The 21802-nt window shown below is 49.5% G+C and overlaps 1 protein-coding gene across 2 annotated transcripts in view; it reads left to right on the forward strand.

Annotated features, from left to right (window-relative positions):
• The window catches only part of AP2A1 (adaptor related protein complex 2 subunit alpha 1), a 188874-nt gene that overhangs the window by 98153 nt on the left and 68919 nt on the right, over positions 1-21802 (forward strand). For both annotated transcript variants that reach the window (XM_063942412.1, XM_063942413.1), the window contains exons 7-9: positions 1303-1411; positions 1491-1641; positions 3760-3928. In XM_063942412.1, coding sequence (XP_063798482.1) covers positions 1303-1411; positions 1491-1641; positions 3760-3928 — 429 coding nt within the window. The remainder of the gene's footprint in view (positions 1-1302; positions 1412-1490; positions 1642-3759; positions 3929-21802) is intronic.

Raw genomic sequence — 21802 nt, forward strand, 5'->3', positions numbered from 1 at the left:
ATTCAGCAGGCTCATTCTGCGGCTGGATTGCCGCATCCAAAATCGGTGAAAGCCCATTCCACAAGGAAAGTGGGCTCTTCTTGGGCGGCTGCCCGAGGGGTCTCGGCATTACAGCTTTGCCGAGCAGCTACTTGGTCGGGTTCAAACACATTTGCTAAGTTCTACAAGTTTGATACCCTGGCTGAGGAGGACCTTGTGTTTGCCCATTCGGTGCTGCAGAGTCATCCGCACTCTCCCGCCCGTTTGGGAGCTTTGGTATAATCCCCATGGTCCTTACGGAGTCCCCAGCATCCACTAGGACGTTAGAGAAAATAAGATTTTACTCACCGGTAAATCTATTTCTCGTAGTCCGTAGTGGATGCTGGGCGCCCGTCCCAAGTGCGGACTTTCTGCAATACGTGTATATAGTTATTGCGTAATAAAGGGTTATGTTATGTTGGCATCCATTGTTTGATGCTCTGTTGTTGTTCATACTGTTGACTGGGTAAGTTTATCACAAGTTATATGGTGTGATTGGTGTGGCTGGTATGAGTCTTACCCTGGATTCCAAAATCCTTTCCTTGTAATGTCAGCTCTTCCGGGCACAGTTTCCTTAACTGAGGTCTGGAGGAGGGGCATAGAGGGAGGAGCCAGTGCACACCAGTAGTACTAAATCTTTCTTAGAGTGCCCAGTCTCCTGCGGAGCCCGTCTATTCCCCATGGTCCTTACGGAGTCCCCAGCATCCACTACGGACTACGAGAAATAGATTTACCGGTGAGTAAAATCTTATTATATACAGGTTGAGTCTCCCTTATCCAAAATGCTTGGGACCAGAGGTATTTTGGATATGGGATTTTTCCGTATTTTGGAAGAATTGCATCTGATAATGAGATATCATCGTGATGGGACCTAAATCTAAGCACAGAATGCATTTATGTTTCATATACACCATATACACACAGCCTGAAAGTAATTTTAGCCAATATTTTTAATAACTTTGTGCATTAAACAAAGTGTGTGTACATTCACACAATTCATTTATGTTTCATATACACCTTATACACACAGCCTGAAGGACATTTAATACAATATTTTTAATAACTTTGTGTATTAAACAAAGTTTGTGTACATTGAGCCATCAAAAAACAAAGGTTTCACTATCTCACTCTCACTCAAAAAAGTCCGTATTTCGGAATATTCCGTATTTCGGAATATTTGGATATGGGATACTCAACCTGTACTTTTATTTGCAGCATAATTGATGTGTAAACACTAAGGAATAATTGTATACATTGATCTCCTATTCTGACCTCTCTTTCCAGATTGTTTCTTCAGCTTCAACTGACCTGCAGGATTACACCTATTACTTTGTCCCAGCACCCTGGCTTTCTGTAAAACTGTTACGTCTTCTTCAGTGTTACCCTCCTCCAGGTAATGGGATGCTCTTGCCACCATGTAACGTTGCAGTAGCTGTCCGTGTAATCTAACAAGTGACTGTGTGTGTTCTCAGAGGATGCTGCCGTAAAGGGGCGGCTAGTGGAATGCCTGGAGACCATCCTGAACAAAGCACAGGAGCCCCCAAAATCAAAGAAAGTGCAGCATTCCAATGCAAAGAACGCCATACTATTTGAGGCCATCAGTCTCATTATCCATTATGATAGGTAGGTGATTTAAGGCCGTGCATGCAGCATGACTCTACTATCCTTTCACATGCAATGTACTATTTTGGTTTATGGTAAGTTTTAGAAGGACATGGGCTGCTAAAACCTGGCATTATTTGCCAGTGTACCCTAAACTTTAGAGAAGATCTGCTTCAGTGACTTGTGCACTTTACAGATCGTTTTCTTGAGGGTCATTGGGGGGGGGGGGGGGGGAACAGACAAGACCCCCCTATCCTCCTCAATCGTCTTTATTTGATCAATGTCTTGCATAGGAGTCGGGCACAGAGATTTTGGCCATCCTTCTGTAGCCGTACATGCCACAGATATAGTACTGTACAAAGGCAAGAACTTGTGCTGGTTGGTAGTTGACTCGACCAAAGTACAGTATGATTTCGGGTCACTTTCTGTCCCCAAGGTGCCTAAGGTACAGCTTCAGTGTTACCATTCGACTTACATAGAACTCTCACTGTCGATTACATGGCCACAGTAGGATATTTGTTCTTTGAAGAACTTGTACTTTTGTTTGCCATATTCTTGCAGTCTACCAAAGATTTTAGATATAGTTGTTCTTCTGTATCTTAACCAGTAACAATGATGCCGTTCGAATAGCTGTGTGTCTGGTATTCCTTGTAATACTTGTCTTCCTGTGTCAGAGAGCGGGAGTTGAGGTTATTCCAAACACTAGCCTGTTGTGTCGCAGTAGACCAGGCCCGGGCAACCTGTGGCTCTCCAGCTGTTGTGAAACTACAAGTGCCAGCATGCTCTGCCACAGTTTTTGCTATTAGGGAATACTAAAACTGTGGCAAGGCATTCTGGGATGTGTAGTTTCACAACAGCTGGAGAGCCAGAGGTTGGCCAGGCCTGCAGTAGACCTTTGTGTATGGTAATGCTAACCGTCTTCCTCTGATAGCTGAAGAGATCTTTACGGTCCTATGGGCACTACTTTTGGGCAATGGTTAGTGTACTACATGTAGGACAGGGTAAGTGGTTGTTTAGAAATCTCCACAAATCCTGAAAGTCCCACGGTTATTTCTTTGCTACAGGAACTATTGTGGTAACCCATTTCCTCCATTGTGCCAGAATCTATCAACTTGCATAGCTCCTCCTCCTCTCCTGGGCCAAATCTCCTAAAAGGTTCAGTATTTCATCTAAACGGAGCTTGCTAGGCACGCTGGCAGATGGAGGCGGGGGAACCAGTGCAGACTTGTCTCATTCTCAAAGTACCAGGCTCTACCACTTCCTATACCCCAGCATAATTGCTCCAGAGTTATTTTTGTAGGTCTTACAAAATGCAGACATGCCTTGCATGGGCGTGAATGTTTTAAGTCTGCCGTCTCACAGACTGACATTGCTGAAATAGATTTGGAACACTGCTGAAAAAAGTCCAGCCTAAATTTAGCACAGATACGATCATTTACACTGACATGCGGGGAGACGCCCAGCTCAGGGCTAGTGCACCCGCATGTCAGTGCCGCCCCCCCCCCCTCGCAGAAGTGCAAAGGCATCGCACAGCGGCGATGCCTTTGCACTTCCAGAGTAGCTCCCGGCCAGCGCAGCTTTAGTGTGCTGGCCGGGAGCTACCGGTCGCTCCCCGGCCTGCAGCGCGCTATCTATTCTCCATCCAGGGGGGTCGAGGACCCCCAAGAGGGAGAAAAGGTGTCGGTATCCTGGCACCGGTATACTGTGCGCCGAGATCCCAACAGCCGGCAAACTCTATCTATCTATCTATCTATCTATCTATCTATCTATCTATCTATCTATCTCTATCTTTCGGAACTCCGAAAGGGGCAGGAGACCGGAAGGGGGGGTTAGGGTTAGGCACACCTTGGGGAGGTTGGGGTCAGGCTGCAGGGGAGGGAGGGTTAGGTTTAGGCAGCGGGGATGGGAGGTTAGGATTTAGGCATCTCCGGGGGGAGGTTAGGTTTAGGCTGTGGGACTAAAGGGGTAGGGGAGAGGGGGAAATACCCTCTAATCACCCCTGGCGGGATTATGAACATCGGGATCCTGGCATCGGTGGTATTATGACGGCGATAATCCATACTGATTCCAACAATAGATATCGCCTTTGTGCAAACAGCGTTTAAACAATGCAGTCGCGTTTTCCGGTTTCCTTTTCAGTGAGCCTAACCTGCTGGTTAGAGCCTGTAATCAGCTGGGCCAGTTTCTTCAGCACCGAGAGACCAATCTGCGGTATTTAGCTTTGGAGAGTATGTGCACTCTGGCCAGCTCTGAATTCTCACACGAGGCTGTGAAAACCCACATTGAAACAGTCATCAATGCCTTAAAGGTGAGTGGAGTGTCAATATGTTCTAGCCCTGCTGTTGACCAGGTAATAAGAGCATGTTATGATCTGTGTATATAAAAATTACCCTAGCAGGGTTACTGAGGGCAAGGGGGCAGCTGGGATCCTTCCTCTGGCAGGCGGTGGCACCTCTGCTGCCCACGGTGCTCCCCACTGCCGGGCGATGTTATAAAAATGCCAGTTGGAGAGTGCATCAAAAATGCCCTGGTGAGAACACTGGCAGAGGCCATGGCTGTTTCTATATAGTGGGCACTGGGCGGATTACATTATTTTCTTTTTTTTCTTTAAGAATCGGCCTTAGTTATGACAATGTATCATACCAAGAAAAAAGCAAGTTCTAAACTGGCAGCGACTCGCCTTCTAGAGGAGACTGACCGTGTCTGTAGTCCACATTGCACTTCTGCCGCCGTTTAGGGGGCATGGTCTGGGCAACGCAAGCGTGCCCGGACCATTGGAGGAGCAGGCCGGAGCGGATGCGTGACGTCAATTGCAGCCGCTGCGACCCGGGCAGCAACGAGTAGGTCTCTGCCAGCATGCAGGAGCTGCACTGGCTGGCAGCTGCTCCTGAAGTACAAAAGCGTCGCCGCTGTGCGATACTTTTGTACTTGTGCGACGGGGCAGGGACTGACATGCGGAGCGGACTAGCCCTGTGCTGGGCGTCCCCCCCGCATGTCAGTGTGACTGATCGTAGATGTGCTAAATTTAGCACAGCTACGATCAGGTCTGAATTACCCCCTGTGTAGCATAGCATGTAGAAATTACTACAAATCACTTCAAAAGAAACTGAAGACACTCAAAATGATTATTTATATGATGAAACAAAATATAAACATGGTAGACTTTTGACATTTATTGCTTTAAAAAGCGCTGCTTGTATGATTTCTCTGACGTTATGTTTGGTGAGAAAAAACTGCCTGTAGTTTCTCTGACGTCCTAGTGGATGCTGGGAACTCCGTAAGGACCATGGGGAATAGCGGCTCCGCAGTAGACTGGGCACAACTATAAAGAAAGCTTTAGGTCTAACTGGTGTGCACTGGCTCCTCCCACTATGACCCCCCTCCAGACTTCAGTTAGAATCTTGTGCCCGGCTGAGCTGGATGCACACTAGGGGCTCTCCTGAGCTCCTAGAAAGAAAGTTTCTCTGACATCCTAGTGGATATTTTAGGTTTTTTATTTTACAGTGAGATCTGCTGGCAACAGACTCACTGCAGCGAGGGACTAAGGGGAGAAGAAGCGAACCTACCTGACTGGAGATAGTTTGGGCTTCTTAGGCTACTGGACACCATTAGCTCCAGAGGGATCGAACACAGGACCCGACCTCGATCGTTCGGTCCCGGAGCCGCGCCGCCGTCCCCCTTACAGAGCCAGAAGCAAGAAGCGGTCTGGAAAATCGGCGGCAGAAGACCTCGGTCTTCAACAAGGTAGCGCACAGCACTGCAGCTGTGCGCCATTGCTCCTCATGCACACCTCACACTCCGGTCACTGATGGGTGCAGGGCGCTGGGGGGGGGGGCGCCCTGAGCAGCAATATAAACACCTTGGCTGGCAAATCATCACAATATATAGTCCCAGGGCTATATATGTGATAAATTACCCCTGCCAGAATTCCTGAAAAAAGCGGGAGAAGTCCGCCGGAAAAGGGGCGGGGCTAACTCCCTCAGCACACTGGCGCCATTTTTCCCTCACAGCTCCGCTGGAAGGATCGCTCCCTGGCTCTCCCCTGCAGTATCAAGCTTACAAAGGGTAAAAAAGAGAGGGGGGGCACTAAATTTAGGCGCAGTATAACTTATATAGCAGCTATAAGGGGAAATAATTCAGTTAATCCCTGTATTATTATAGCGCTCTGGTGTGTGCTGGCATACTCTCTCTCTGTCCCCCCAAAGGGCTTTGTGGGGTCCTGTCCTCAGTCAGAGCATTCCCTGTGTGTGTGCGGTGTGTCGGTACGGCTGTGTCGACATGTTTGATGAGGAGGCTTATGTGGAGGCGGAGCAGATGCCGATAAATGTGATGTCACCTCCTGCGAGGTCGACACCTGAGTGGATGGTTCTGTGGAAGGAATTACGCGACAGTGTCGACTCCTTGCATAAAAAGTTTGACGACATACCAAATATGGGACAGCCGGCTTCTCAGCCTGTGCCTGCCCAGGCGTCTCAAAAGCCATCAGGGGCTCTAAAACGCCCGCTACCTCAGATGGCAGACACAGATGTCGACATGGATACTGACTCCAGTGTCGACGACGATGAGACTAATGTAACTTCCAATAGGGCCACACGTTATATGATTGAGGCAATGAAAAATGTGTTGCATATTTCTGATGTTACCCCAGGTACCACAAAAAAGGGTATTATGTTTGGAGAGAAAAAACTACCAGTAGTTTTTCCTCCGTCTGAGGAATTAAATGAAGTGTGTGAAGAAGCGTGGGCTTCCCCCGATAAGAAACTGGTAATTTCTAAGAGGTTACTAATGGCGTACCCTTTCCCGTCAGAGGATAGGTCACGTTGGGAAACATCCCCTAGGGTGGATAAAGCGCTCACACGCTTGTCAAAGAAGGTGGCAGTACCGTCTCCGGATACGGCCGCCCTGAAGGAACCTGCTGATAGAAAGCAGGAGGCTATCCTGAAGTCTGTATATACACACACAGGTATTATACTGAGACCAGCTATTGCTTCAGCATGGATGTGCAGTGCTGCAGCTGCATGGTCAGATTCTCTGTCGGAAAATATTGATACCCTAGACAGGGACACTATATTGCTAACCGTAGAGCATATTAAAGACGCAGTCTTATACATGAGATGCACAGAGGGATATTTGCCGGCTGGCATCTAAAATAAGTGCAATGTCCATTTCTGCCAGGAGAGGGTTATGGACTCGGCAGTGGACAGGTGATGCAGATTCTAAAAGGCACATGGAAGTTTTGCCTTATAAGGGTGAGGAGTTGTTCGGGGATGGTCTCTCGGACCTCGTTTCCACAGCAACAGCTGGGAAGTCTACATTTTTACCCCATGTTCCCTCACAGCCAAAGAAAGCACCGTATTATCAGGTACAGTCCTTTCGGCCCAATAAGGGCAAGCGGGTTAAAGGCGCGTCCTTTCTGCCCAGAGGTAGAGGGAAAAAGCTGCAGCATACAGCCAGTTCCCAGGAGCAAAATTCCTCCCCCGCTTCCTCTAAGTCCACCGCATGACGCTGGGGCTCCACAGGCGGAGCCAGGTACGGTGGGGGCCCGTCTCAAATACTTCAGCAATCAGTGGGCTCGCTCACGGGTGGATCCCTGGATCCTTCAAGTTGTATCTCAGGGGTACAAGCTGGAATTCGAGACGTCTGCCCCCCGCCGTTTCCTCAAATCTGCCTTACCAACAACTCCCTCAGGCAGGGAGGCAGTGTTAGAGGCAATTCACAAGCTGTATTCCCAGCAGGTGATAGTCAAAGTGCCCCTACTATTCCACAATGTTTGTGGTACCGAAACCGGACGGTTCGGTGAGACCCATTTTAAATTTGAAATCCTTGAACACATATATAAAAAAATTTAAGTTCAAGATGGAATCGCTCAGGGCGGTTATTGCAAGCCTGGACGAGGGGGATTACATGGTATCACTGGACATCAAGGATGCTTACCTGCATGTCCCCATTTACCATCCTCACCAGGAGTACCTCAGATTTGTGGTACAGGATTGTCATTACCAATTCCAGACGTTGCCGTTTGGTCTATCCACGGCTCCGAGGGTATTTACCAAGGTAATGGCCGAAATGATGATACTCCTTCGAAAGAAGGGAGTTTTAATTATCCCGTACTTGGACGATCTCCTGATAAAGGCGAGGTCCAGGGAGCAGTTGTTGGTCGGGGTAGCACTATCTCGGGAGGTGCTACAACAGCACGGCTGGATTCTGAATATTCCAAAGTCACAGCTGGTCCCCACGACACGTCTACTGTTCCTGTGGATGGTTCTGGACACAGAACAGAAAAAAGTGTTTCTCCCGGAGGAGAAGGTCAAGGAGCTGTCATCTCTAGTCAGAGGCCTCCTAAAACCAAAACAGGTGTCGGTGCATCACTGCACGCGGATCCTGGGAAAGATGGTAGCTTCCTACGAAGCGATTCCATTCGGCAGGTTCCATGCAAGAACCTTTCAGTGGGACCTGTTGGACAAGTGGTCCGGATCGCATCTTCAGATGCATCGGCTGATAACCCTGTCTCCAAGGACCAGGGTGTCTCTGCTGTGGTGGCTGCAGAGTGCTCATCTTCAAGAGGGCCACAGATTCGGCATACAGGACTGGATCCTGGTGACCACGGACGCCAGCCTTCGGGGCTGGGGGGCAGTCACACAGGGAAGAAACTTCCAAGGACTATGGTCAAGTCAGGAGACTTCCCTACACATAAATATTCTGGAACTGAGGGCCATTTACAATGCCCTAAGTCAGGCAAAACCCCTGCTTCAAAACCAACCGGTACTGATCCAGTCAGACAACATCACGGCAGTCGCCCATGTAAACCGACAGGGCGGCACAAGAAGCAGGACGGCGATGGCAGAAGCCACAAGGATTCTCCGATGGGCGGAAAATCACGTGTTAGCACTGTCAGCAGTGTTCATTCCGGGAGTGGACAACTGGGAAGCAGACTTCCTCAGCAGACACGACCTCCACCCGGGAGAGTGGGGACTTCATCCGGAAGTCTTTCAACTGCTTGTAAACCGTTGGGAAAAGCCACAGGTGGACATGATGGCGTCCCGCCTAAACAAAAAGCTAGAAAGATATTGCGCCAGGTCGAGAGACCCTCAGGCGATAGCTGTGGACGCTGTAGTGACACCGTGGGTGTACCGGTCGGTTTATGTGTTCCCTCCTCTTCCTCTCATACCAAAGGTACTGAGGATAATAAGGAGAAGAGGAGTAAGAACTATACTCATTGTTCCGGATTGGCCAAGAAGAGCTTGGTACCCGGAACTGCAAGAAATGATCTCAGAGGACCCATGGCCTCTGCCGCTCAGACAGGACCTGCTGCAGCAGGGGCCCTGTCTGTTCCAAGACTTACCGCGGCTGCGTTTGACGGCATGGTGGTTGAACGCCGGATCCTGAAGGAAAAGGGCATTCCGGAGGAAGTCATTCCTACGCTGATTAAAGCTAGGAAAGAAGTTACCGCAAACCATTATCACCGCATTTGGCGAAAATATGTTGCGTGGTGTGAGGCCAGGAAGGCCCCAACGGAGGAATTTCAGCTGGGCCGTTTTCTGCACTTCCTACAGTCAGGGGTGACTATGGGCCTAAAATTGGGTTCCATTAAGGTCCAGATTTCGGCTCTATCGATTTTCTTCCAGAGAGAACTGGCTTCACTACCTGAAGTTCAGACTTTTGTTAAGGGAGTGCTGCATATTCAGCCCCCTTTTGTGCCTCCTGTGGCACCTTGGGATCTCAACGTGGTGTTGGATTTCCTAAAGTCACATTGGTTTGAGCCACTAAAAACCGTGGAATTGAAATATCTCACGTGGAAAGTGGTCATGTTGTTGGCCTTGGCTTCGGCCAGGCGTGTATCAGAATTGGCGGCTTTGTCATGTAAAAGCCCTTATCTGATTTTCCATATGGATAGGGCAGAATTGAGGACTCGTCCCCAGTTTCTCCCTAAGGTGATATCAGCTTTTCATCTGAACCAACCTATCGTGGTGCCTGCGGCTACTAAAGACTTGGAGGCTTCCAAGTTGTTAGACGTAGTCAGGGCCCTGAAAATCTATGTTTCCAGGACAGCTGGAGTCAGAAAGACTGACTCGCTATTTATCCTGTATGCGCCCAACAAGTTGGGTGCACCTGCTTCAAAGCAGACTATTGCTCGCTGGATCTGTAGTACGATTCAGTTTGCACATTCTGCGGCTGGACTGCCGCATCCTAAATCAGTGAAAGCCCATTCCACAAGGAAGGTGGGCTCTTCTTGGGCGGCTGCCCGAGGGGTCTCGGCTTTACAACTTTGCCGAGCAGCTACTTGGTCGGGGTCAAACACATTTGCTAAATTCTACAAGTTTCACACCCTGGCTGAGGAGGACCTAGAGTTTGCCCATTCGGTGCTGCAGAGTCATCCGCACTCTCCCGCCCGTTTGGGAGCTTTGGTATAATCCCCATGGTCCTTACGGAGTCCCAGCATCCACTTAGGACGTCAGAGAAAATAAGAATTTACTCACCGGTAATTCTATTTCTCGTAGTCCGTAGTGGATGCTGGGCGCCCATCCCAAGTGCGGATTGTCTGCAATACTTGTATATAGTTATTGTTTAACTAAAGGGTTATTGTTGAGCCATCTGTTGAGAGGCTCAGTTGTTGTCATACTGTTAACTGGGTATTGTATCACGAGTTATACGGTGTGATTGGTGTGGCTGGTATGAGTCTTACCCGGGATTCAAAATCCTTCCTTATTGTGTCAGCTCTTCCGGGCACAGTATCCTAACTGAAGTCTGGAGGGGGGTCATAGTGGGAGGAGCCAGTGCACACCAGTTAGACCTAAAGCTTTCTTTATAGTTGTGCCCAGTCTCCTGCGGAGCCGCTATTCCCCATGGTCCTTACTGAGTCCCAGCATCCACTACGGACTACGAGAAATAGAATTACCGGTGAGTAAATTCTTATTTCTCTATCGTCCTAGTGGATGCTGGGGTTCCTGAAAGGACCATGGGGAATAGCGGCTCCGCAGGAGACAGGGCACAAAAAGTAAAGCTTTTCCGATCAGGTGGTGTGCACTGGCTCCTCCCCCTATGACCCTCCTCCAGACTCCAGTTAGATTTTTGTGCCCGGCCGAGAAGGGTGCAATCTAGGTGGCTCTCCTAAAGAGCTGCTTAGAGAAAGTTTAGCTAGGTTTTTTATGTTACAGTGATTCCTGCTGGCAACAGGATCACTGCAGCGAGGGACTGAGGGGAGAAGGAGTCAACTCACCTGCGTGCAGGATGGATTGGCTTCTTGGCTACTGGACATCAAGCTCCAGAGGGACGATCACAGGTACAGCCTGGATGGTCACCGGAGCCGCGCCGCCGGCCCCCTTGCAGATGCTGAAGACAGAAGAGGTCCAGAATCGGCGGCTGAAGACTCCTGCAGTCTTCTAAAGGTAGCGCACAGCACTGCAGCTGTGCGCCATTTTCCTCTCAGCACACTTCACACGGCAGTCACTGAGGGTGCAGGGCGCTGGGAGGGGGGCGCCCTGGGAGGCAAAATGAGTACCTATAAAGGCTAAAAATACCTCACATATAGCCCTAGAGGCTATATGGAGATATTTAACCCCTGCCTGATTTCTCAAAATAGCGGGAGACGAGCCCGCCGGAAAAGGGGCGGGGCCTATCTCCTCAGCACACGGCGCCATTTCCTCTCACAGCTCCGCTGGTCAGGACGGCTCCCAGGTCTCTCCCCTGCACTGCACTACAGAAACAGGGTAAAACAGAGAGGGGGGGCAAATTTATGGCGATATTTTTATATAACAAAGCAGCTATAGGGGAGCACTTATTATAAGGCTATCCCTGATATATATATAGCGCTTTTGGTGTGTGCTGGCAAACTCTCCCTCTGTCTCCCCAAAGGGCTAGTGGGTCCTGTCTTCATTAGGAGCATTCCCTGTGTGTCTGCTGTGTGTCGGTACGTGTGTGTCGACATGTATGAGGACGATATTGGTGTGGAGGCGGAGCAATTGCCAAATATGGGGATGTCACCTCCTAGGGGGTCGACACCAGAATGGATGCCTTTATTTATGGAACTACGGGATAGTGTCAACACGCTAAAGCAGTCGTTTGACGACATGAGACGGCCGGACAATCAATTAGTGCCTGTCCAGGCGACTCAAACACCGTCAGGGGCTGTGAAACGCCCTTTGCCTCAGTCGGTCGACACAGACCCAGACACAGGCGATGACTCCAGTGGTGACGGTGACGAATCAACCGTATTTTCCAGTAGGGCCACACGTTATATGATTTTGGCAATGAAGGAGGCGTTACATTTAGCTGATACTACAGGTACCACTAAACAGGGTATTATGTGGGGTATGAAAAAACTACCTATAGTTTTTCCTGAATCAGAAGAACTAAATGACGTGTGTAATGAAGCGTGGGTTGCCCCTGATAAAAAGCTGATAATTTCAAAGAAATTATTGGCATTATACCCTTTCCCGCCAGAGGTTAGGGAGCGCTGGGAAACACCTCCTAGGGTGGACAAGGCGCTAACACGCTTATCTAAACAAGTGGCGTTACCCTCTCCTGAGACGGCCGCACTTAAAGATCCATCAGATAGGAGGATGGAAAATATCCAAAAAAGTATATACACACATGCAGGTGTTATACTACGACCAGCTGTAGCAACTGCCTGGATGGGCAGTGCGGGGGTAGTTTGGTCAGAATCCCTGATTGAAAATATTGATACCCTGGACAGGGACAATATTCTACTGTCGTTAGAACAAATAAAGGATGCATTTCTTTATATGCGTGATGCACAGAGGGATATATGCACACTGGCATCACGGGTAAGTGCTATGTCCATTTCGGCCAGAAGAGCTTTATGGACGCGACAGTGGACAGGCGATGCGGATTCAAAACGGCATATGGAAGTTTTGCCGTATAAGGGGGAGGAGTTATTTGGAGTCGGTCTATCAGATTTGGTGGCCACGGCTACAGCCGGGAAATCCACCTTTCTACCTCAAGTCACTCCCCAACAGAAAAAGGCACCGACTTTTCAACCGCAGCCCTTTCGTTCCTTTAAAAATAAGAGAGCAAAGGGCTATTCATATTTGCCACGAGGCAAAGGTCGAGGGAAGAGACAGCAACACGCAGCTCCTTCCCAGGATCAGAAGCCCTCCCCGGCTTCTACAAAAGCCTCAGCATGACGCTGGGGCTTCTCAAGCGGACTCGGGGACGGTGGGCGGTCGTCTCAAAAATTACAGCGCGCAGTGGGCTCACTCGCAAGTAGATCCCTGGATCCTGCAGATAATATCTCAGGGATACAGGTTGGAATTAGAGACAGATCCACCTCGCCGTTTCCTGAGGTCTGCTTTACCAACGTCCCCCTCCGAAAGGGAGACGGTGTTGGAAGCCATTCACAAGCTGTACTCTCAGCAGGTGATAGTCAAGGTACCTCTTCTGCAACAAGGGAAGGGGTATTATTCCACTCTTTTTGTGGTACCGAAGCCGGATGGCTCGGTAAGGCCTATTCTAAATCTGAAGTCCTTGAACCTGTACATAAAGAAGTTCAAGTTCAAAATGGAGTCACTCAGAGCAGTGATAGCGAACCTGGAAGAGGGGAACTTTATGGTATCCTTGGACATCAAGGATGCGTATCTCCACGTTCCACTTTACCCCTCACACCAGGGGTACCTCAGGTTCGTTGTACAAAACTGTCACTATCAGTTTCAGACGCTGCCGTTCGGATTGTCCACGGCACCTCGGATCTTTACAAAGGTAATGGCCGAGATGATGATTCTTCTTCGAAGAAAAGGCGTATTAATTATCCCATACTTGGACGATCTCCTAATAAGGGCGAGGTCCAGAGAACAGCTAGAGATGGGATTAGCACTGTCTCAAGAAGTGCTAAAACAGCACGGGTGGATTCTGAATATTCCAAAATCCCAGTTAATGCCGACAACTCGTCTGCTGTTCCTAGGGATGATTCTGGACACGGTTCAGAAAAAGGTTTTTCTCCCGGAGGAAAAAGCCAAGGAGTTATCCGAGCTTGTCAGGAACCTCCTAAAACCAGGAAAGGTGTCTGTACATCAATGCACAAGAGTCCTGGGAAAAATGGTGGCTTCTTACGAAGCGATTCCATTCGGCAGATTCCACGCAAGAATTTTCCAAAGGGATCTGTTGGACAAATGGTCAGGGTCGCATCTTCAGATGCACCTACGGATAACCCTGTCTCCAAGGACAAGGGTGTCTCTTCTGTGGTGGTTGCAGAGTGCTCATCTATTGGAGGGCCGCAGATTCGGCATACAGGATTGGATCCTGGTGACCACGGACGCCAGCCTGAGAGGCTGGGGAGCAGTCACACAAGGAAGAAACTTCCAGGGAGTATGGACGAGCCTGGAAACGTCTCTTCACATAAACATTCTGGAACTAAGAGCAATATACAATGCTCTAAACCAGGCAGAACCTCTGCTTCAGGGAAAACCGGTATTGATCCAGTCGGACAACATCACGGCAGTCGCCCATGTGAACAGACAGGGCGGCACAAGAAGCAGGAGGGCAATGGCAGAAGCTGCAAGGATTCTTCGCTGGGCAGAGAATCATGTGATAGCACTGTCAGCAGTGTTCATCCCGGGAGTGGACAACTGGGAAGCAGACTTCCTCAGCAGACACGATCTTCACCCGGGAGAGTGGGGACTTCATCCAGAAGTCTTCCACATGCTGGTAACCCGTTGGGAAAGACCAATGGTGGACATGATGGCGTCTCGCCTCAACAAAAAACTGGACAGGTATTGCGCCAGGTCAAGAGATCCGCAGGCAATAGCTGTGGACGCGCTGGTAACGCCTTGGGTGTACCAGTCGGTGTATGTGTTTCCTCCTCTGCCTCTCATACCAAAAGTATTGAGAATTATACGGCAAAGAGGCGTAAGAACGATACTAGTGGTTCCGGATTGGCCAAGGAGGACTTGGTACCCGGAACTTCAAGAGATGATCACGGAAGATCCGTGGCCTCTACCTCTAAGGAGGGACTTGCTTCAGCAGGGTCCCTGTCTGTTTCAAGACTTACCGCGGCTGCGTTTGACGGCATGGCGGTTGAACGCCGGATCCTAAAGGAAAGAGGCATGCCGGAAGAAGTCATTCCTACTTTGATTAAAGCAAGGAAGGAAGTAACCGTGCAACATTATCACCGAATTTGGCGAAAATATGTTGCGTGGTGCGAAGATCGGAGTGCTCCGACGGAGGAATTTCAACTGGGTCGATTCCTACATTTCCTGCAATCAGGATTGTCAATGGGTCTCAAATTGGGATCTATTAAGGTTCAAATTTCGGCCCTGTCGATTTTCTTTCAAAAAGAATTGGCTTCAGTCCCTGAAGTCCAGACCTTTGTTAAGGGAGTGCTGCATATACAGCCTCCTGTGGTGCCTCCAGTGGCACCGTGGGATCTAAATGTGGTTTTGGACTTCCTAAAATCTCATTGGTTTGAACCACTAAAAAAGGTGGATTTGAAATATCTCACATGGAAAGTGACCATGCTTCTAGCCCTGGCTTCTGCCAGGAGAGTGTCAGAATTGGCAGCTTTATCTTACAAAAGCCCATATCTGATTTTCCATTCGGACAGGGCAGAACTGCGAACTCGTCCGCATTTTCTCCCTAAGGTGGTGTCAGCATTTCATCTGAACCAGCCTATTGTAGTGCCTGCGGCTACAAGTGACTTGGAGGACTCCAAGTTACTGGACGTTGTCAGAGCATTAAAAATATATATTGCAAGGACAGCTGGAGTCAGAAAATCTGACTCGTTGTTTATATTGTATGCACCCAACAAGATGGGTGCTCCTGCGTCTAAGCAGACGATTGCTCGTTGGATCTGTAGCACAATCCAACTTGCACATTCTGTGGCAGGCTTGCCACAGCCTAAATCTGTAAAGGCCCACTCCACAAGGAAGGTGGGCTCATCTTGGGCGGCTGCCCGAGGGGTCTCGGCATTACAACTTTGCCGAGCAGCTACGTGGTCAGGGGAGAACACGTTTGTAAAATTTTACAAATTTGATACTCTGGCTAAGGAGGACCTGGAGTTCTCTCATTCGGTGCTGCAGAGTCATCCGCACTCTCCCGCCCGTTTGGGAGCTTTGGTATAATCCCCATGGTCCTTTCAGGAACCCCAGCATCCACTAGGACGATAGAGAAAATAAGATTTTACTTACCGATAAATCTATTTCTCGGAGTCCGTAGTGGATGCTGGGCGCCCATCCCAAGTGCGGATTATCTGCATAAGTTGTACATAGTTATTGTTAACTAATTCGGGTTATTGTTAAAGGAAGCCATCTTTCAGAGGCTCCGCTGTTATCATACTGTTAACTGGGTTTAGATCACAAGTTGTACGGTGTGATTGGTGTGGCTGGTATGAGTCTTACCCGGGATTCAAAATCCTCCCTTATTGTGTACGCTCGTCCGGGCACAGTACCTAACTGGAGTCTGGAGGAGGGTCATAGGGGGAGGAGCCAGTGCACACCACCTGATCGGAAAAGCTTTACTTTTTGTGCCCTGTCTCCTGCGGAGCCGCTATTCCCCATGGTCCTTTCAGGAACCCCAGCATCCACTACGGACTCCGAGAAATAGATTTATCGGTAAGTAAAATCTTATTTTCTCTGACGTCCTAGTGGATGCTGGGAACTCCGTAAGGACCATGGGGAATAGCGGCTCCGCAGGAGACTGTGCACAAAAGTAAAGCTTTAGGACTACCTGGTGTGCACTGGCTCCTCCCCCTATGACCCTCCTCCAAGCCTCAGTTAGATTTTTGTGCCCGGCCGAGAAGGGTGCACACTAGGGGCTCTCCTGAGCTTCTTAGTGAAAGTTTAGTTTTAGGTTTTTTATTTTCAGTGAGACCTGCTGGCAACAGGCTCACTGCACCGAGGGACTAAGGGGAGAAGAAGCGAACCTACCTAAGTGGTGGTAGCTTAGGCTTCTTAGGCTACTGGACACCATTAGCTCCAGAGGGACCGAACACAGGCCCAGCCTCGGAGCTCGGTCCCAGAGCCGCGCCGCCGGCCCCCTTACAGAGCCAGAAGCAAGAAGAGGTCCGGAAAAATCGGCGGCAGAAGACATCAGTCTTCAACAAGGTAGCGCACAGCACTGCAGCTGTGCGCCATTGTTACTCAGGCACACTTCACACTTCGGTCACTGAGGGTGCAGGGCGCTAGGGGGGGGCGCCCTGAGCAGCAATGTAAACACCTTGGCTGGCATAAATACACCACATATAACCCCCAGGGCTATATGGATGTATTTTAACCCCTGCCAGAACTCACCAAAAAGCGGGAGAAAAGGCCGCCGAGAAGGGGGCGGAGCCTATCTCCTCAGCACACGGGCGCCATTTTCCATCACAGCTCCGCTGGAAGGACGTCTCCCTGACTCTCCCCTGCAGTCCTGCACTACAGAAAAGGGTAAAAAAGAGAGGGGGGCAGCAGCTATAAAGGGAAAAGCACATTTTATAGTGGTATTCCTGTCTATATATAGCGCTCTGGTGTGTGCTGGCATACTCTCCCTCTGTTTCCCCAAAGGGCTAGTGGGGTCCTGTCCTCTATCAGAGCATTCCCTGTGTGTGTGCGGTGTGTCGGTACGATTGTGTCGACATGTTTGAGGAGGAAAATGAGATGGAGGCGGAGCAATTGCCTATTATAGAGTTGTCACCCCCTAGGGAGTCGACACCTGAGTGGATGAGCTTATGGAAGGAATTGCGTGACAGTGTCAGCTCTTTACGACAGACAGTTGACGACATGAGACAGCCGGCTACTCAGCTTGTGCCTGTCCAGGGGTCTCAAACGCCATCAGGGGCTTTAAAACGCCCGTTACCTCAAATGGCAGACACAGACACGGATACTGACTCCAGTGTCGATGATGAGGAGACAAACGTGACTTCCACTAGGGCCACACGTTACATGATTGAAGCAATGAAAAATGTATTGCATATCTCTGATAATACAAGTACCACTAAAAAGGGTATTATGTTTGGTGAGAAAAAACTGCCTGTAGTTTCTCTGACGTCCTAGTGGATGCTGGGAACTCCGTAAGGACCATGGGGAATAGCGGCTCCGCAGGAGACAGGGCACATCTAAAGAAAGCTTTAGGATCACCTGGTGTGCACTGGCTCCTCCCCCTATGACCCTCCTCCAAGCCTCAGTTAGATTTTCTGTGCCCGACGAGAAGGGTGCACACTAGGGGCTCTCCTGAGCTCTTTGTGAAAGTTTTAGTTTAGGTTTATTATTTTCAGTGAGACCTGCTGGCAACAGGCTCACTGCATCGAGGGACTAAGGGGAGAAGAAGCGAACTCACCTGCGTGCAGAGTGGATTGGGCTTCTTAGGCTACTGGACATTAGCTCCAGAGGGACGATCACAGGTTCAGCCTGGATGGGTCACCGGAGCCGCGCCGCCGGCCCCCTTACAGAGCCAGAAGAGCGAAGAGGTCCGGAAAAATCGGCGGCAGAAGACTTTCCTGTCTTCAGATAAAGGTAGGCGCACAGCACCGCAGCTGTGCGCCATTGCTCTCAGCACACTTCACACTCCGGTCACTGAGGGTGCAGGGCGCTGGGGGGGCAGCGCCCTGAGACGCAATAAATCGATAGAAAACCTTTTATGGCTAAAATAAATGCATCACATATAACTCCTGGGCTATATGGATGCATTTAACCCCTGCCAAAACATACAAGAAAACGGATGATAAGGACGCCGAGAAAGGGGCGGAGCCTATCTCCTCAGCACACTGGCGCCATTTTCCCTCACAGCTCAGTTGGAGGGAAGCTCCCTGGCTCTCCCCTGCAGTCACTACACTACAGAAAGGGGTTAAAAAAGAGAGGGGGGCACAAATTAGGCGCAGTATAAACAATACAGCAGCTATAAAGGGAAAAACACTTATATAAGGTTATCCCTGTATATATATATAGCGCTCTGGTGTGTGCTGGCAAACTCTCCCTCTGTCTCCCCAAAGGGCTAGTGGGGTCCTGTCCTCTATCAGAGCATTCCCTGTGTGTGTGCTGTGTGTCGGTACGTTTGTGTCGTCATGTATGAGGAGAAAAATGATGAGGAGACGGAGTAGAGTGTCTGTAATAGTGTTGTCACCCCCTGGGGAGTCGACACCTGAGTGGATGTACTGTTGAAATTGCGTGACAGTGTCAGCTTTGTATAAAAGACAGTGGTTGACATGAGACAGCCGGCTACTCAGCTTGTGCATGTCCAGACGTCTCATACAGGGGCTCTAAAGCGCCCGTTACCTCAGATACAGACGCCGACACGGATACTGACTCCTGTGTCGACGGTGAAGAGACAACCGTGATTTCCAATAGGGCCACACATTGCATGATTGAGGCAATGGAAAAAGTTTACACTCTTCTGATAATATAAATACCACCAAAAAAAGGGGTATTATGTTTGGTGAGGAAAAACTTTCTGTAGTTTTCCTGAATCTGAGAAATAAAATGAGGTGTGTGATGATGCGTGGGTTTCCCCCCGATAACAATTGATAATTTCTAAAAAGTTATTGGCAGTATACCTTTTCCCGCCAGAGGTTAGGGTGCGTTGGGAAACACCCCCTAGGGGGGATAAGGCGCTCACACGCTTGTAAGAACAAGGGCTCTACCCTCTCTGGAGATGGCCGCCCTTAGGGATCCTGCTGATAGAAAGCAGGAGGGTATCCTAAAATGTATTTACACACATACTGGTGTTATACTGCGACCAGCAATCGCCTCAGCCTGGATGTGCAGTGCTGGGTTGGCGTGGTCGGATTCCCTGACTGGAAATTTGATATCCTAGATAAGGACAGTATATTATTGCCTATAGAGCAATTAAAAGATGCATTTCTATATATGCATGATGCACAGCGGAATATTTGCCGACTGGCATCAAGTATAAGTGCGTTGTCCAATTATACCAGTAAAGTGGTCAGGTGATGCGGATTCCAAACGGCATTTGGAAGTATTGCCTTAACAAAAAAGGGGATGTACCCCAGGTTGCCTCTCAAAATAAGACGCCGTATTATCAGGCGCAGTCCTGGTTGGCAAGCGGACAAAAGGGTTCCTCTTTTCTGCTCGTGACAGAGGGAGAGGAAAATGGCTGCAGAGATCAGCCAGTTCCAAGGAACAGAAACTCTTTTCCGCCTCTGCCAAGCCCTCAGTATGACGCTAGGGCTTTACAAGTTCAGGCACGGTGGGGTCCCGTTCTCAATGAATTTCAGTGCGCAGTGGGCTCACTCGCAAGTAGACCCCTGGATCCTTCAGGTAATATTTCAGGGGTACAAATTGGAATTCGAGACGTATCCCCCTCGCCGTTTCCAAAGGTCTGTTTTACCGACGTCTCCCGCTGACAGGGAGGCAGTTTTGGAAACCATTCACAAGCTGTATTCCCAGCAGGTGATAATCAAGATACCCCTCCTGCAACAGGGAACGGGGTATTATTCCACACTATTGTGGTACCGAAGCCAGACGGCTCGGTGAGACCGATTTTAAAATCTAAAATCTAAAATCTTTGAACACTTGCATACAGAGGTTCAAATTCAAAATTGAGTCACTCAGAGCAGTGATTGCAAACCTGGAAGAAGGGGACTACATGATGTCTCAGGACATCAAGGATGCTTACCTTCATGTCAAAATTTACCCTTCTCACCAAGGGTATTTCAGGTTATGGTACAGAACTGTCACTATCAGTTCGGACGCTGCCGTAGGGATGGTCCACGGCACCCCGGGTCTTTACCAAGGTAATGGCCGAAATGATATCCCTTCGAAGGAAGAAAATTTTAGTTATCCCTTACTTGGACGATTCCCTGATAAGGGTAAGATCCAGGGAACACTTGGAAGTCGGTGTAACACTATCTCAGGTAGTGTTGCGGCAGCACGATTGGATTCTCAATATTCCAAAATCGCAGCTGGTTCCGACGACTTGTCTTCTGTTCCTAGGGATGATCCTGGACACAGTCCAGAAAGAAGGTGTTTCTCCCGGAGGAGAAAGCCAGGGAGTTATCCGAGCTAGTCAGGAACCTCCTAAAACCGAACCAAGTCTCAGTGCATCAATGCACAAGGGTTCTGGGTAAAAATGGTGGCTTCCTACGAAGCAATCCCATTCGGCAGATTCCACGCAAGACTTTCCAGTGGAACCTACTGGACAAATGGTCCGGGTCGCATCTTCAGATGCTTCAGCGGATAACCCTGTCACCGGGGACAAGGGTATCCCTCCTGTGGTGGTTGCAGAGTGCTCATCTTCTAGAGGGCCGCAGATTCGGCATTTGGGACTGGGTCCTGGTGGCCACGGATGCCAGCCTGCGAGGCTGGGGAGCAGTCACACAGGGAAGGAATTTCCAGGGCTTATGTTCAAGCCTGGAGACATCTCTTCATATAAACATTCTGGAACTAAGGGCCATTTACAATGCCCTAAGTCAAGCGAAACCCCTGCTTCAGGGTCAGGCGGTATTGATCCAATCGGACAACATCACGTCAGTCGCCCACGTAAACAGACAGGGCGGCACGGGAAGCAGGGGGGCAATGGCAGAAGCTGCAAGGATTCTTCGATGGGCGGAAGATCATGTGATAGCACTGTCAGCAGTGTTCATTCCGGGAGTGGACAACTGGGAAGCAGACTTCCTCAGCAGACACGATCTACACCCGGGAGAGTGGGGACTTCATCCAGAAGTCTTCCACATGATTGTGAACCGTTGGGAAAAACCAAAGGTGGATATGATGGCGTCCCGCCTCAACAAAAAACTGGACAGGTATTGCGCCAGGTCAAGAGACCCTCAGGCAATAGCTGTGGACGCTCTGGTAACACCGTGGGTGTTCCAGTCAGTGTATGTGTTCCCTCCTCTGCCTCTCATACCAAAAGTACTGAGAATTATACGGCAAAGGGGAGTAAGAACGATACTCGTGGCTCCGGATTGGCCAAGAAGAACTTGGTATCCGGAACTTCAAGAGATGCTCACGGACGAACCGTGGCCTCTACCTCTAAGAAAGGACCTGCTCCAGCAGGGGCCTTGTTTGTTCCAAGACTTACCGCGGCTGCGTTTGACGGCTTGGTGGTTGAACGCCGGATCCTGAAGGAAAAAGGCATTCCAGATGAAGTCATCCCTACCCTGGTCAAGGCCAGGAAGGACGTAACCGCAAAACATTATCACCGCATTTGGCGAAAATATGTTGCGTGGTGGGAGGCCAAGAAGGCCCCTACAGAGGAATTTCAACTGGGTCGTTTCCTCCATTTCCTGCAAACAGGACTG

Source organism: Pseudophryne corroboree, chromosome 10 (genome assembly GCF_028390025.1).
Source record: "Pseudophryne corroboree isolate aPseCor3 chromosome 10, aPseCor3.hap2, whole genome shotgun sequence".
Classification (NCBI taxonomy): Eukaryota; Metazoa; Chordata; class Amphibia; order Anura; family Myobatrachidae; genus Pseudophryne; species Pseudophryne corroboree.